A 17,581-nucleotide genomic window follows, 5' to 3' on the forward strand; every position below is an offset into this window, starting at 1 on the left:
GGGTTGCGATCTGTTGCCGGTCACGAAAAAAAAAAAAAAGACAAAAAGGAAAAAAAAAAAAATTACATAGATACAAATGGACAAGGACAAAAAGGTAATCTGCAAAAATCAAAACAGATGTATCAAGATGATGGGATTATGGGAGGCTTTCTAACCTGGTAATCAACCACACATGATGTAGGACATCATTCAGGTTGTCCTATCTAGTTAAACATGCACCCAGTCTCCAAGAATTTTTCCAATACTGCAGGCTACGACCCATTCATCCAACCCTCAGCGATGGCCAAAAGTAAGATTGCCATCATACAAGACGCCAGCCAAAGGCAAGATTTCTTTTCTTCCTTTCCCTCCACCGGATCGTTAACTCTGGGATAGAAAAGAGACACCTGAAGGGAAATGAACTCAGCCCAGGAGCTTCCTGGTTGCTGTCCTCGGAGCCTGGGTTTCTGGGTCCCCCACCGTTCAGAGAACTACAGGAAGATGAAAGACAGAGATACCCATTTCCTGATCCCCTTTGCTCACTACTTCTCTAAACAACTCACACTCAGCAGATTACATTGCTGCTAAAATTTTTAAGTTACTTTAACTGGGAGGGAAACAGGAAGGGAAAATAGAAGGAAAAGGACACTTTTAAAAAGTTATCTTAAAAGACAAAAATAGTTACAAATCTCCCTTTCAAGATTCCCCAGTTCTTAAATTTCCCGACCCTCAGATCGACTTCGATTAACACGTGAGCCAGCCCATGAGTGTCTGTCATGTCCAACCTCGCTTGGAGGTTCGTTCACATCCACGATGGCTTTAAGAGGAAGGCTGCGACCACGCCAGGCCCGATGCGCTTGTCCCCAGTTTAAAAAGCCACGCTACTATCTCCTACCTTCACGGTGGGACCATGGCCGCCCAGCTTCCTCTGTTTCACAAACACAACGGGCACGCCGGTCTCCGCGGTCAGCTCCGAGAGCGCTGCCTCTAGACCTGGGCCGTCTTCTGTGGCACGAAAGCAGAGAGCGGCGCGTGAGGTCACCGCCCGGCGGGAACGGCAAGGGCGGGGCTTCCGGCCTGGCCCCGCAGACACCATCTGTGTGCCCGCGGGCGACTCCCTTGCAAGCTAGCATGACTCGCTCCAGTTCTGACAATGACTAAAACCCACAATCAGGTTTGGACTCTGGCCCCGGCAAATCTGCACAATAACCGAAAACGTGGCCTCGAGGACAGCTGTAAACGCCCGAGTTCCGGTAAGAGTTAAATCATTGCAAGACTCACTAAAATTAAACGTCCTACTTTTCCAGTAAATCAAGAATTCAGGAAAGCTTCAAAAAATAAGCTTAAGACACAATTATCTCAGCTTTCACAAAACATCTCCCAATTTCATCCTGCTTTGAACTCCGCACCGATACAGAATGCCAAAACCCGATTTCCAATGTTTCTTTGAAATTTGAAACCACGGGGAAATATTAAGAACACCTGCTCACTTAGGATTGTATGTTTGTTTTAAGAGATCTTGAGGCAATACAGTAACACTCTAGATAAGACCNGAACAGATACACAGCAAAAAAGGTTTATGTTGTCAGCTGGTAGAAACGATAGGAAGGGGCACTGGAACTCAACATGGATTCACAACCAGGAAAATTTTACTATAATGAGCACCAGATAAACTTATTTGCAGTCCTAACAATCTATGCCTCTCTTAAATCTTGGTAGTCCTTACCCCTCACTTTCTTCTAAGGTAAGCCAGAGAACCTGTTCACTTCCCTATCTCAAAGCAATCCTCCAATCCTCCTCAGGCCTCAACTCTAACCAGACCAAAAGCAGATAATACTAACTAATCCCTCCAAAGAAAAGGGACTATCTTAGAGGAAAGAATCAAAAGAAACCCAGTTTTCTCCTCAGTTTTGGTAGCTTGGTAGTGTAGTAAGAAGGAAAGAGAATGGTTGGAGAGTTATTAAATTATCACTCATTTCCTGATGTTTATTCAGTTAAGAGTCTGGTTTCTGGTAACTTATTTTTATTTTTATTTTTTTGGCAGCTGGCCTGTAAGAGGATCTGAACCCACGACCTTAATGTTACAACACTGCGCTCCAACCAACAGAAGTAACTGGCCAGCCTTTTGGTAATTTTGTAAGTTAGGTTTGAAAGGAGACCTGCCTTTGTTTTGGTATCTACTCCCCAAGGTTGGAACATGGGGCCACCAAGCCTGACTACAACATGATAACATATGAGCTCCTACTCATATGTGTAATTCACCTGGATGTTAATCATGCAATGCTTTGTTTCTATCATCTCTCCTTTTTTTGCCTTGAAGAAATTATTTAAGACCTTTGTTGTCAGTTTTAGTCTTATCTCCCATGATTATTACCTCAAACTACTAAAGTTTATGTCTGACACTTTGTATACCAGTAAGTACTTTTTCACTCACTTTCCTTTTCGTCTCAGTTCCAATAGGCATTTATGCAAGTGGTTTCTGAAAACCCGAAGACACTGATTTCCACACAAGACAGGTTCCCTATAAGAATATTTGTAATTTTGCCTTAAAAAGTAAGATGTTTATGAAAGCCAGATGTCTTTGAGCAGTAGGAACCCTATTCATAGTTCTTAGAATTTAGTAGCTCCCTAGTTCCAATTTTATACATGGACACACAAGCCCTGTCCACAGATACCATGTTTCCCTATTTTTCTATTCAGTGTTAAAGTGTTCAATATAAAGTGTTCCCCGCTGAGTTACCATTTGCTGTTTTTAACTTACATCTTTTGGGTATTAAAGAGCAGTCCTTTGTTTTCCCCAATTCTAATTATTTTATCAACTGATCTTGATAAGACTACCTTATACATTAGTCTCAAACAATATTTATTGCAAGAATTACCAGAGGGGAATTGTTTAAAATAAAAATATAACAAAAAGACAAGATTCCTAGCCCTTTCCAAAGGATCTACTTCAGAAGAACTCAGGTAAAGCCTGAGCATGTATGTTTACCGAGCACTCCAGGGAAATCTGTGCAGGTGGTCTATAGGCTACACTTTTTAGAAACACACTTCTAGAAAACCTTCATCCTTTAGGTAGTTACCTAGGCTCACCAATTCCTTCCATAGGATTCTCCCTCTCTCATGTTCTATAGTACACTCACTGTGAAACTAAGGTAGGTTTTGCTGCTGCTGTTGTTTGAGACAAGGGAAGAAACAGTATTAAGAGGAAAAAGGGAAAAGCAAACACTTATTATTTACGATGCAATTAAAGTATGAAACCTTAATCTTTGTTTTTTTAAGGTGTGGACTTTAGGATTATAGCACTAACTATAAGCACTCAATTTTCCAAAAAATAAATGCCCTTCTCCACTCAAACCCAATGTTCTCTAAAGATTTTCAAAACCCACCATTTAATCCTAAATGTTGGCAACAACTTTTTGACAACTCACAAACCTATCAAACCAATAGTCCTTACTTTGTGTCTCTTTTTCTTTCTTAGCACTCATTAAAAAACCACAAATAAATCAAATGATACAAAATAGAATGATAAATTAGCTTAAGAGATGGGCTAAAAGATTTACGTATGTTTCTGTGGTATGCTTTTCACTCATAGCATTTTACCTCACTAAATGTCTGAAACTATGATCACATGGAATTGAAAACATTAGATCATAAAGTGAGTTCCAAAGCTTATGAAGCAGTGATTCTTTTTACTTCCATTTATGTCAAAACCAGGAACACCAGTTTAATTCCTATATAACTTTGTAAATGTAAATTTATAACACAGGTGAAGAGAACAGAATAATTAGATGGGAAGGAATATTAACAGAACTTTGTCTCATTTCAGCTAAAAGCTTTAGCTCCTTTAATTATTTTCTATTAATTTGATATTTGTCTTTGAAGTCTAGCTCCATTTCCCATACCATTCTTCAAAAAGGTAAATATTCTTTTAGAAGAAAAAAGAAGTAAAAATGCAAATTATTGTTAATATCCTTCCTAAGGGCGCACACATCTAAATATGTTTTTACACTTAATGCAGGCCTCAGGTTTACTTCTACAAAGACAATGTTCAAATATGAGTTCCATTTCTTAAAAATTACATAGATACAGGGCCCGCCCGGTGGCGCACTAGAAAGTGCGCCGCTTGGGAGCGCGGCGGCCCTCCCACCGAGGGTTCGGATCCCATGTGGAGACCNGGTGAACTCAGAGAACGAGTCAGTGACAATTAAAAAGACTCCAGTTACACTGACATCAGGCCCATTCATGAGACAAAAATCATACTTCCACTCAAAAGTATAGTTGTTTAATAATAATAATGATAGCAGCTAACATTTCTATAGTGCTTTGCATATATTAGCATTTAATCTTCACAACTACCCTTTAGAAGTAGGTATTACCAGGTCCATTTCAAAGATAGGGAAACTGAGGCACAGAAAAGCTAACTACTAACTTGCCCAAATTCAGCACAGCCAGGATTCAAACCCCGCAGTGTGGTCTATCTCTTAACCTTGAGTTGCCTGGTATAGTGAGGGAAGCTCTGGGTTTCAGTATTAGCTTCCCCATTTAACAGTCTTGTGTCAAGCTGGACAAGCCACTTGATCTGAGCCTTGCTTCCCCTGCTTGTAAAACATGGACATACACGTGCTTTGCCAACCTCTCAGGATGTCCGAGAATTAAATGGTCTGAAAATCCCAGGAAAAACATTCTTATAGAGTTATACTTTCTTAATGCTGTCAAGGACCTGCCAATCTATTCTGTGTTTCCAGACTCTGAGAAATGATACAGAAGCCCGTTTTCTCACAGACTCTGCAAACCGTCTTTACCAAGAGCAAAAGTAAGGAAACCACCAGCTGACAGGAGGCCAGTCTCACCTAGCACATGCTGACGCTTTCTGATACCCGGGCGAAACTCTGCAAGCTGCCAAGAAGCTCGCTGTCTTCGGAAGAGCCTCACCCCCTATTCAGACACGCCTTAGGACAGACATGTCCCCTTCCCCGGGATTCACCCGTGCACCTCTGAGGAGCCATGCTCTAGCCCCTCGCCAGCGAACCATCCCCAGCGTGCTCACATCCTAAGGCTCGGAGCTTTGTCTATTTCCACTTGACGCAGAGCTTACATGAATGAGAGGATGATGAAATCATCAGGCTCTTCTTCAGGAATTCTGCCACTTTCCGCTCCGCTGCAAATGCCGGACTGAGACAAACTGAGGTGAAAGGGTCGCTGGTTCCCGGTGGCCAGGAGAAGCCACGCCCTGCTCTGAACCAGCGGGCCAACAGCCAGAGTCAGAATGACAAAGCAAAAATCCTTTTCTCGTGCAGACCTGGCAACCTATGCTAACCGGCTTAGCAAATTGAGAGCTCCTAATTGGGTGACACATCCTCTGTCTGCTCAGAGCCGCCCCCAGCCCAAGGGAAGAGCAAAAACGATTTAAGGAATGTTTGGAACCAGAACTAAAATAAAAGCGCAGTGTTTGAGCTGAACAAACTGCACTATGCCCTACCGCAGTGACTCCAGAACTTTGCTGCCCATTGTACCCACGTGAGGATCTTTAGAAATAATAATTCCTGGCTCCCACCCCAAGACATTCTGATGTCATTGGTATGGGGTGTGACCTGGGCATGTGAGTTTTTAAAAACTGTTAAGGTGATTCTAGTTGGCAGCAAAGTTTGGGACCCACTACCCTAGTGGGTGAGTCAGTTTGGCAACTCCAAGACATTCTGATGTCATTGGTATGGGGTGTGACCTGGGCATGTGAGTTTTTAAAAACTGTAAAGGTGATTCTAGTTGGCAGCAAAGTTTGGGACCCACTACCCTAGTGGGTGAGTCAGTTTGGCAATTCCCTAAAGGAAATTAACAGATTTTTTTTTTTTGGAGGGGAGGGGAAAGGGGGCTGGCCGGTCCAGGAATGAACCCTGGACCTTGGTGTTATCTGCACCACATTTTAACCAACTGAGCTAACCGGCCAGCCCATTATCAGGCTTTTCTAAAGAGGAAACATCTAGTTCATCCTGACTAATCCTGAAAAGAAGTGACAAATTATCAGAAATACATAACTTCCCTTTAGAGTACTTCCTCCTTATCCCACTCAGATTTTGGTTTTTCTTGTTTGATTTCAGGAAAACAGAGTACAGTATATTTCACTCCAGCGGGGCGAAGCCACCTGCAGCTGCCATTGAGCCACACTCTCTCATACCTCCCTGCTCTTACTCATGTTCTTACTCAGCACCTTGCACTAGTAGGTGGTTACAAATATTTACTGAATAAATAAATAAATGAATGTCTTCCCCGCTTCTTTGTCTGAATAATGCCAGACTGAAGCACACTGAGGTGAGAGGGTTGCTTGCTCCTAACGGCCCTGAGAAGCCACACCTCCTCTCAACTAGCAGGCAATCACTGCTGGCTCATTCCAGCTCCTTGCAAGGTTAAAGTCAGAGGCTTGCTTTAGCCTCTCACCTTCTAAATGCACACTCACACTGCACAGACTAAACTGACACTTCCCCTGTGTAGTGATTATTAACTTGAGTGCCTCACCTGATTCTGGGGTCCCTAGAACAGAAGATGGGTCTAGCAGTTGGGTGTTCAGGAAACAATGTGATTTAACGAGCAAAGAATGGAAAATGTGAGGAATAGAAAGGTAACATTTACTCCTGGCTCCCGAGCCAAGCTCTATATTAATTACTTTATATGTCTTATCCCTCTTTTTTTTTTTGTGGCAGCTGGCAGGTACAGGAATCAAACCCTGAACCTTGGTGTTATTAGCACCACACCCTAACGAACTGAGGTAACCAGCCAGCCCACTTTATCTCATTTAATCCGCACAATTACAACCCATGAACCAGGGTCATAAACTTTTCATGGAAAAACAGAATTAATGATAATGCAAATCTTTCCATGAACTTTTTGAAGTACCTGTGTGTGGAAATTACAGCTTATTTCAAAAGCATGACTTAGGATAAAGAGAGATTTTTAAAACATTTAAATTGAAATAATGTACCAAAAGCAAGTGATAAGTACTAATTTCAAGAGCCTTGCCATTGAAAGCATCTTTTATGAACACACAAGTCCGAGTCACTATAGTTATTATTTTCTAATAGCATGCCAGACAAGACTGGATAAAACATTTTACCTTCACATTGTTTTTAAGTTAGAAAATTATAATACAGATCCCCAGAAGAGCTCCGCGTAGTTGTTTTTTTTAAAGTTAAAAAAATCACCATTTTAAAACACCTTCTTCACTTTCCTTCCAAACTTAGTGCTGTTAAGCACCCAGATGCCTTACCCTTGTCACGAAACATAGAGTGAGAATTCCTTACTTCTATTTAGTTGCTGGTTAATGAAAGAAGAACCTCATCTTCTACCATTTCTCATCATGTAGCATTTGTTCTAATCATACATCTTACATCTCTCGGCTGGGCTCATGTTATTCTCCCTTTCCAAAGTTATCTTCCCTCCTTGGGGGCTTAGTCCTTCAAAGCTCATCTGAAATGTCACCTCCTCTGGGAGGGCCTTCTACATCTTACATCTCTCGGCTGGGCTCATGTTATTCTCCCTTTCCAAAGTTATCTTCCCTCCCTGGGGGCTTAGTCCTTCAAAGCTCATCTGAAATGTCACCTCCTCTGGGAGGGCCTTCCTGATCCCAACCAGTGTTAATTGCTCCTTCCCCCTTCTGTGTCCTCAAATACCTAATAATAACTACAAATCTTCTAAATCCATGAGAGCTTAGGAATGGCAAACCCTTGTTTGATTTATCTTGGCTCCCAAGAATCTGGTACATAGTAGGTATCAGAAAATGCTGGAAAAAGACTCTGTGTTCCTGAGCTGTCTTCTAAGCTATAACAGATCTATGCAGGTATTTGATCAAGGGTCCTATTGCATTAAACTACTGTTCCATGTAAAACAAGCCTATCTCACACCCAACATACCACACTGACCTACAACAATATTGCTAACACCCAAATCATCTCTGTTAAACCTTTAGTAGCTCTCTAGGGCCCTCAAGATGAAATCCAAACTTCTCAATTGTATTGACATGGCAAGGCCCCCTCGTTAAACCCAGCTGTCCACATATTCTGCATCCACTCAAGCACAGAAATTAAAAGTTATTTCATTTTAAGTCAAGACCACAAACCTCAAATGCATCCTCAGTGCTGCCCAGCAATCCTTTTCATCCCCGGTATATGTTTTCCAGGTTTCCAAAAGGACCGTTTCATACTTATTCCTCTTTTCTCAAACTTTTAATACCTCTACATCTTGCCACTATCACACGACCTACTTTCTACTTTAAGAAAACAGAATCAGACAGAACTCCCTTATATTTCCCTCTCAACCACCAAACTGCCATATTCCCTGCCTTCACTCCTTTTGTAATGAAGGCCAATTTCTCCACTTGCGTATGGATTCTCATCTTTTCTTGCCTTCCCAGTCATCAAGAACTTCACTCTTAAAATTAGCCTCCCTCTCCGTCATCATCAATTTTCTATTCTCTACCTGATCATTTCCATCATCATACAAACACACTGTAGTTTTCCCATTTAAAAAAAGCCTCCTGTGATCCCGTGTGTCCCAACCCTCATAGTTACCCCCTCCCCCATTTCATTGCTCACCTTCACAGAAAAAAAAAAGCTTTTTGAAAGAGTTCTTTGTGCCCTGAAGAAGAATAAAGTAGGTTAAGGAAGTCAGAAAAGATCAAAGAATGTGATGCTTGAGCAGAGACCAGAGTGAAATGAGGGAGCAAGCCATGAGAGTATGTAGGGGAGAAATCTCTCTAAGCAGAGGAAACAGGAAGTACTAAAGCCCTAAGGTGGGAGCCTGCTTGACTTATCCAAGGATTTGCAAGGGAACCAGTGTGTCTAAAGCCCAGTGAGTGAGGGAGAAAGTGGTAAGTAGCGAGGTCAGAGAAGTAGCCAGGGGTCAGATCCCAAAGGTCATAATCAGGACTTTGGATTTCATTCTAAATGTGACAAGAAGCCAGAGTGTGGAGGGAGGAGAAGCAAATGAGTTGATTTATATCTCAAAATAATTGCTCTGCTGTATGGAGAATAGACTAAGGGGGGTGGGGGGGACTTAACAGTGGAGGCACACAGGCCAGTTAGGAAGTTACTGTGGCGGTCCAAGCTAGAGATAACAAAGGCTTGGATTAGTGAGGTGAGGAAGATATATTTAAAGTTAAAGCTAATAAGTTTTGCAGATGGATAGAATGAGAGATATTTAATGCCATGTATATTAGTCAGGGTTCTTCAGAGAAACAGAACCAGTGGGGGGTGTGTGTGGGGTGTGTGTGTGGGTGTGTGTGGGTGTGTGTGTGTGTGTGTAGATTTTTTTAAAAGAATTGACTCATATAAGAAAAAAAAAAAGAATTGACACATAACTGTAGGCGCTGACAAGCCTGAAATCTACGAGGCTGGTCCATAGGGTAGAAATTCAAGCAAGACTTGATATTGCATTCTTGAGACTAAAAGCAATCTGGATGCAGAACCACCTCCTCTTCCACAGACCTCAGTCTTTTCTCTTAAGGCCTTCAGCTAATTGGATGAAGCCCACCCACATTAGGAAGGTAATGTGCTGTTAAGTCTACTGATTTCAATGTTAATCATATCTGAAAAATACCTTCACAGCAACATCTACAATGGTGTTTGACCAGACAACTGGGCACCATAGTCTAGCCAAGCTGACACATAAACACCACACCATGGGACTAGATGAAATTACCCAGGGAATTAACATACTTAGAGAAATGAATGAAGACGGTCCGTGACAGAGCCCTGGCACACTCAAACTGCAAAGGAGGAAAAGGATCCAGCGAAAGCACCTGAGAAGGAGCTGGAGAGAGGTAAGAGGAAAACAAAGACAGTGTGGTGTCTCAGAAGCCAATGAAGTGCTCAAAAAAGGAGGAAGATCAACTATATCAAGTGCTTCCAAGAAATCCTATAAGATATGGAGTCAAAGAGGTCACTGCTGATTTTATGAAAATCTTGAGAGGAAAGAAATCCTAATTAGAGGGAGTTCAACAAGAAACAGAAAATAAGGAAATGGAGGTAGTAAGTATAGCGAACTCTTTCAAGGAATTTTTCTACAAAAACAGAAAAATGGGAAAGGTGCTAAAGAGGGATATAGGATCAAGGAAGATTTTTTCTTTTTTTGTCTGAGAAGAAAATTGTTGTAGCATGTTTTTATGCTGAGGGGATAATCCAGTAGAGGGAAATTTGGCAAGAGGAGATCATGACAGGAGCAAAGTCCTTTGAACGTACATTTATTATGCAGCATGGGCTTTGAAGTAAAATTCAGGTTCTATCACTAACTAGAGAGGTGAGTTACTCAGGCTCTCAGCTCCTTCATCTTTTTTCTACAAGGCCCTATGTGGTCCTTCTACCTCTTCATCTCGCCCAAATCTCCGCTCAATAACTATGCTCTTGTCATTTGCCTCTTTGAATCCCTTTAATTACTGTGTTCCCTCCCACCTCAGAGTTTTACTAACCCCCAAGCATTCAGCAAATCTAGTTCAAACATGTCTTCCTTAGAGAAGCTGTCCAAGAAGTGAAATACTATGAAATGCTCACGTTACCATGTATTCTCTCTGCTCAGTATTTATCACAATTTTACTTATGATTATTTGATCAATGTCAGCCTCCCTCTCTAGAACAGCACAGTCCAATAGAATGTTCTGTGTTAATGGAAATATTCTGTTATCTGTACTGTCCAACCCAATAGCCACTAAATACCTGTGACTATTGAGCACTTTAAAGAAGTCTAGTGCATACGCAGATCTAAAGTTTTTATTTAAGTTTAGTTAATTTAAATGTAAGTATCCACAAAGGAGCAGGGACCAGGATTATTTAGGCTCACTATCATGTTCCCAGCACTTAATACAAGGGTACTTTAAAAAGTTCATGGAAAATGGAATTGAAAGATAACACATATTGTTGATTGAATTGAAAGATAATACATTGTACACACACAGTAATCACTCAAAATTATTTCTTGAGAGATTAAATCTGTAAAATGGTGATATCACTAATTTATAGATTCCATCTTTTTCCACAGAGGAAAGGAATAGAAGTTTTTTTATGTAAATGTCAAGGGGTCCTCAGTTCTCTTATAAAAGTGAATTTAACCTTTAAGAATTTGATCTATCCCAGAGGAGAGCTGGGATAATAAATGAGAACATATTGGGTGATTTGAATAAAATAACATCTGTAATATGCCTAGGAGAGTGCCTGGAACACAGTAGGTGCTCAAAATGTGGTAGTCCATAAACTTCAATGGGTACACAGAGGAGAAGCAAATAATGGTATGGGAAAATTGGGGAAGCTTCACAAAGCAAGTGATATTGGAACCGTATCTTCAGGAATAATGAAGGTAGTAGTAATGGGAGTGGGAGTGATGCCTAAGAATTTTTTACTGCTTACTATGCTACAGGCTTAAATCTAGGTCTTTATATGATTAATTTAATCCTCACAACAAAATGGGGAAGATACTATTATTTTCCCCATTTTGCAGATGAAAAAACTAAGGTATAAAGAGGATAATTTTCTTGCCCATGATTATCTAGCTAACAAGTGGCAGAACTGAGATTGACACCCTGCCCTTGGTTCATACCACGATTCTGTTCTACCTCTTGAGCAGAACTTCTCTAAGTAGGAAAAGAGAGTGTTTTTCAATGGGAATGCAGAAGCTTAAAGGAAGATGAAAATAAAGGATAAACTGGGATTCACAAGGCTGTAGGTGTCTGGCTGTTTCCCATGTATTCTCAGTTAATCCTCAAAATCATCCAAGTATCACACCCATACTACTAAATTAGAAACTGAAATTCTAGGAAGTTAAAAATCTTGCCAAAGGTCACAAAGTAGGTTAGTGTTGGAAGTGGAATATAAATTAAGCTGTGCCAGTTTCTAAATCCATTGTTTGTTTTACAATTAAATAACATATAATGAGTTACAGGTTAAAAAGAAGTAAAAGCAATATGCTGTAGGGACAAAAAAAAAGCAGTAACTTTCTGAGAAGAGCAGGGAAGACTTCATTTATGAAACTTTGAAATCCTGCTTGGGGGACGACGACTTCTGTGAAGACATTCCTGATCAGACATAGAACTGGTCACTCCTTTATTTCTTATATCAAGCTACAATAAAGCCATCTGTATACGTGTCTGCCACCCTTAGAACTGTCACTTATTGAGCACCTCCTGTGCTAGAAGCTTTACATGTTCTCATTAGTGGTCTCCATAACCCTTTGGGAGATGAATTATCACCTCCATTTACAGACGAGTAACCCCCAGTTCAGCAACTGGCCCAAGGTCTCACAGCTAGTCCAGGATTTACGTATGCTCTTCTCTCTCCATCACAGTATTATTTACTTGAGGGACTGGTCTTTGTTCCCCTGGTACCATAACAGTGCCTTACCCATAGCAGGCACTCAATTGAGGTCTAAATTCAGTTGGCACTTCAGAAGGCTTCTGAATGTTAGTAAAGTGGAGAAGAGAAGAGAGTCTGAGGTGTTCTGGTAAACAAGTTTAGAGTAGTGGTGGGGAAGCCCTGATTTGTAGCACTTGCCAATTTCTGTGGCATAAATACTACCACCTTGGCTGATTTCAAGTTACCAATCTACTTGCAAACTTCCTGAGTGTTTAACAATTGCTCTGTGAGTCAGTAGGAGCCAGCTCTGGAACACTGCCCAAAAGGTCCAGATCATCAGGTACAAGTTACTTTCCCTTCTATGTCTCCTCTTCACAGGTGCTCTCTACACTGAGACTCCACTGCAACCTCAGAAGACAAGGATAAGGATTGTTCTACCTCTGCTAAAGCTCACTTTTACCAGAGCGCTACAACTTATTCCAATTCCAAGTGATCTTAGGGGACCCTGCATCCCTCAAACATCCTCTCCCTATCTTGTATCCAGGACCCTTCAAGTCATTGTGCCTTTACATATGCCCTGGTTTCCTCTTTGGTAAATCTCTGAGCTAATCCCATAGCCTCATCAGGTTTCTACTGACAAGCAATATGGTCCAGTAGTTATCAGAGCCTGCCCTGAAGTCACACAACCTGGCTTTTCTGCTGGCAAACTGCATGCCTTTAGGCAAGTTCTGTTACCACTCTGTGTCTCAGTTAACTCATTTGTAAAATGGTGGTAAACAATAGTCTCCACACCTCATGTGGTGGTTGTGGAAATTAGATGAGTAAATAGATGTGAAGGAGTCAGAATGTGGTAGGTATTCAATATCTAAATTATTATCATCACTATATCCTTAGATATGGTATAAATCCATGAAAACCTCCCTGTGGTTAAAAGTTTCGATTTTCCCCTTTTATTAGGCACTCACAGTACCTGTCAACACTGTGTTACACTGGACACTGTTCAAAACCTAATTCAAGGTGTAACACGTTCATCTTTCTTTTAATTAGCAGCCTGTGGCTAAGCACGCCATTTTCCACAGTGCACATATTCTCATTACTCAGAGCTTGTCTTTCCTTGGCAGAAGAAAAACATAATTTTCTTAAAGAACTTCCTAGAAGGAATGGAAAGAACGTGAGGAACTTCTTGAAAATCAGTACATGCATCTTGTACTATACGTACATACGTACATAATGTACCTGCATTGGTACATGCAGAATATTCCCCTTCTGCACTCCATTTGTTTTAGGTCCCCTAGTGTCCCATTTCAATTCTAGAGGGAAGAGAAAGTTTTTTATGCAGAAAACTGCTGGTCAGAAGTGCCTCAGGAGGTACAGGCTCCATTCTCATCAACTCTCAGATATCTCATCTTATAGAACTGGAGATCAGCCATCCTTCCCACCAGCCAAGGGGTTATATGAGTGTTAATTAACAGTAATAGCTTTCTGATTCTACAGAAGAAAGAACTGACATATGGCTTACAGTTATTATTAGCCTCTAAATTCTTAAACACTATTAGGTAGTTGATATTGAGAGGAACATCCCTTCTAATTTCTCTAAGAACCCAAATTCCAGAATCCCAGAACAGCTGATGATTACAAGTTATTGGTGGAAGGCTACAGTCACCTCATGGAGCTACGCCTGAAGTAGCCTTGAATATTCCTGATTGGTAGCTAATACTCTAGGCCCTGATTTGAACTGAAAGTGACCTGTGTCTCTTTCAGATGTATTAAGACCAATTTTTTCACTCTAAAGACAGATGAGAACCTTGTAGTTCTTCACCAACATATTTCTGAATACCTTTATCTACAGATTTAAAACACTTATTTAATCTTGGAGTAATCTCAGGAATTCTCAGAGGCTGTGTTACAGTTAAGGAAGCTAGACTACCTCCTACTCTACTTGATAGAGTCCAATGTTAACAATCAAGTGGGTTTCCTTCTTCTTGGAGGTAAAACATACACTAGGCCAATGTTCAGTCATTGGCCTTTCTAAGACGGCAAAGTATTTTCCATTTCACTACCATCATATAATGCCCATATCATGGTGCCTCTATACTTACGATCTAAATAGGAGACAAATGTATGGCTTATAATGGAAATTATTGCACTAATCCCTCTAGATGAACCGACCTCAGCTGTTCCACAGGCAACACCAAGATGTTATCAGCACCACTAACTGGACTCTGGGGCACATGACTTCCCAAAATAAAGATTTCATTTCCCAGTCTCCTTTCAGCATATACATGGCTAAGTGATTAAATTCTGGCCAATAGTATATGAGCAAATTGTTATGCACAACTTCCAGGAATTGTTCTTAAATGGAAAGGGCACGCCCTCCTTCAACCCTTCTTCCAACTGGTGTTTGGGCACCCATCTTAGAACATGAGATGGAAGACAAATGCTGCAGACTGTGGAACATGAAAATAGGAGGACTCAACATTGGATTCAACACTGTGGAATATCATATAAGCCCTGGACAGTCTACCTCTATCTAGACTTCTTCTAGGTAAGAGAGAATATGCTTATATCTAGTTTAAGCCACTGTTATTTTAGCTTTGCTGTCACATGTGGCCAAACCTAATCCTAACTGAAACACTTACATTATATTATGGGAAACATATTTACATTACCTCTATCTAGACTTCTTCTAGGTAAGAGAGAATATGCTTATATCTAGTTTAAGCCACTGGTATTTTAGCTTTGCTGTCACATGTGGCCAAACCTAATCCTAACTGAAACACTTACATTATATTATGGGAAACATATTTACATTATAGAAAATACAGAAAATAAATAAACAAAACAAAGGAAGAAAAAGAGTTGTTCAGAATCTCACTATCTGGATACAGTCAAGATCTAAGGCTCTTGTTTCATTCCACAGACTTTACCAGAGTACTCTTAGTCATTCCCACAGCTTCAAACTTCACCTATAGATTAACCTTTCCCAAATCTGTATCTCCAGCTCATCCAGACCTATTTACTCACAAGCTTATGTATCCACCCTGGACAATCAAAACATGTCCAAAACAAATTCATCATCTTCCCTAGTCTAAATCCTTTCTCCTCTCTCCATGAATGATATCACCACTCTCCCCTCCCTCTTCAGTGACAGAAATCTGAGCAGCACCCTTGACTTCTCCCTCCACTTCATCCCACACTGGATTGTGATGGTCTCTTTCCCCTATTAAAATGTTCCTATAGTTTCTGTGTTTCCTCAGTGCCTATCACATTGGCAAGATAGATGCACAAATATCTGAGTGATTATTTACATTTTTATGTATTTCTTCCCAATCCTTAGACTATGCTTTTAAAAGTAAGATGTGATTATTCTATAAAAACTATTTTAAACTCTGCTTTTTCATTAAACATTATTGTACAGAAAAATTCCACATGCTATTAAAACTCTCTATGAATCATTTTTAATGGCTGCATAATATTATATGAGTTAGCCGCTATTACTAAGCATTGACCATGTGTCAGGAACTGTGCTAGGCATTTTATATACATCCTCATTGAGGAAACAAAGGCTCTGAGGAAATAGCCCTCTGCTTGTGGTGACTATGGCTAATGCTCCATAACATATCATGAGCCCATGGAAGGCAGGACTCATATTACTTATATATAAGAGCAGGTCATCAAATATTTGTTGAAAAAATTAAAAAATTTGGAGACCACACTATAATAAAATACAAAAATCACATGTAGTCACATCCAGAGATTACCACTATTAATATTTGTATGTATCTTTTGTGTATCCTGTGTTCTGTTTGATTTAATAAATATTTGCATGTTATTACAAGTTCTTAATAATTTTCTCAGTGGATATAAAATATTCCATATAATATATTTACTTAGCCTTTCTGCTATGGTTGGACAATCTGTTGCCAATTTTTTGCTATTACGGAATAACAGGTTAGAAATATTTTTCTTTGTACATAAGTTTTTGTTGCATTTACAATTATTTTCTTAAAAGAGATTACTAGAATGGATTTCTGGGTCAGAGTATGAGCATTTTTAAAGTTCTAGAGCCTTTTGGGGCCGGCCCGGTGGCGCACTGCTACAGTGCGCCGCTTGGGAAGCGCGGTGGCACTCCCGCTGAGGGTTCAGATCCCACATACAGACCGGCCGCTCACTGGCTGAGCGAGGAGCGGGGGCAATGCCGAGGGTTGCGATCCCGTAGCCGGTCCCGGTCCGGTACGGGCGCAACACTGAGGGTTGCGGTCCATTGCCGGTCACGAAAAAAGACAAAAAGACCAAAAAAAAAAAAGTTCTAGAGCCTTTTAAATGGTGTATTTGAACTGATAACTCCACAAGCTCAATGAATGCCCTATACTTAGTGAATAGTAAGAAATAATAGGTTTTAAAAAATTATTGTTTGCCAATTTGAAAGGCAAAAACATGCTTCTTTATCTTAATTTGTATTTCTTTGAGTATCACCGAGGCACAACACTTTTTCCCATTTGTCATATTACAATATCTGAATTGTATTCCATACGTTGTATTTCATTATCTGAACTGCCTGTTCATGTTCCTCATGGAATAATAATAATAGGAGGAAACCCTTATATAGCAACTTCTATGAGCCATTTCTCTAAGTGCTTTAAGCACTGGCCATTTTAATCATACAGTTCTGTGAGACAGATATTACTATTACCTCCATTTCACAGATGAGGGAATGAAGTCACAAGGGAGCTAGATAACCTGCTCATAATTATACAACTGGTGAAAGGGCCAGAACTTGAAATTGGGGAATCTGGCTCCAATATCCAGGCTCTTAATCAATGCTAAACTGTTCTCTAATCTAATATGTGTTTCTGATCTTGCTGGTCACTAACTCCTACACACAACACACATACACACATGCACACACACACATACACACACGAGGCTGCTTCTGACAACTGCATTAGTACCATTCATGGAAATAACCACTGTGCTATTTGGACCCCTATTTATTTATTTTTTGGGGGGTGGCTGGCTGGCAGGGGGATCCGAACCCGTGACATTGGTGTTATAAGGCTGCGCTCCAACCAACTGAGCTAACCATCCAGCCCCCATTTGTACCCCTAGTGTGTGCTTTGCTCTTCTAGAAATGGGCAAAGAAGAGTAGAGACCAATGACTATATAGTATTCACAGAAGAATCCATACATATATGAGGGTACTTCAAAAAGTACATGGAAAGATTTGTATCATCTTTTAATTCTATTTTTCCATGAACTTTTTGAAGCACCCTCAT

At 40.5% G+C, this 17,581-nt stretch overlaps 1 protein-coding gene across 1 annotated transcript in view; it reads right to left on the reverse strand.

Moving 5' to 3' along the window:
- The window catches only part of TXNRD1 (thioredoxin reductase 1), a gene marked incomplete at its 3' end in the record, with an annotated part of 84,068 nt that overhangs the window by 57,392 nt on the left and 9,095 nt on the right, over window positions 1–17,581 (reverse strand). Inside the window, exon 3 of the mRNA XM_008570287.1 lies at window positions 875–984. Coding sequence (XP_008568509.1) covers window positions 875–984 — 110 coding nt within the window. The remainder of the gene's footprint in view (window positions 1–874; window positions 985–17,581) is intronic.

This window comes from Galeopterus variegatus, unplaced genomic scaffold (assembly GCF_000696425.1).
Source record: "Galeopterus variegatus unplaced genomic scaffold, G_variegatus-3.0.2 Scaffold588, whole genome shotgun sequence".
Taxonomy (NCBI): Eukaryota; Metazoa; Chordata; class Mammalia; order Dermoptera; family Cynocephalidae; genus Galeopterus; species Galeopterus variegatus.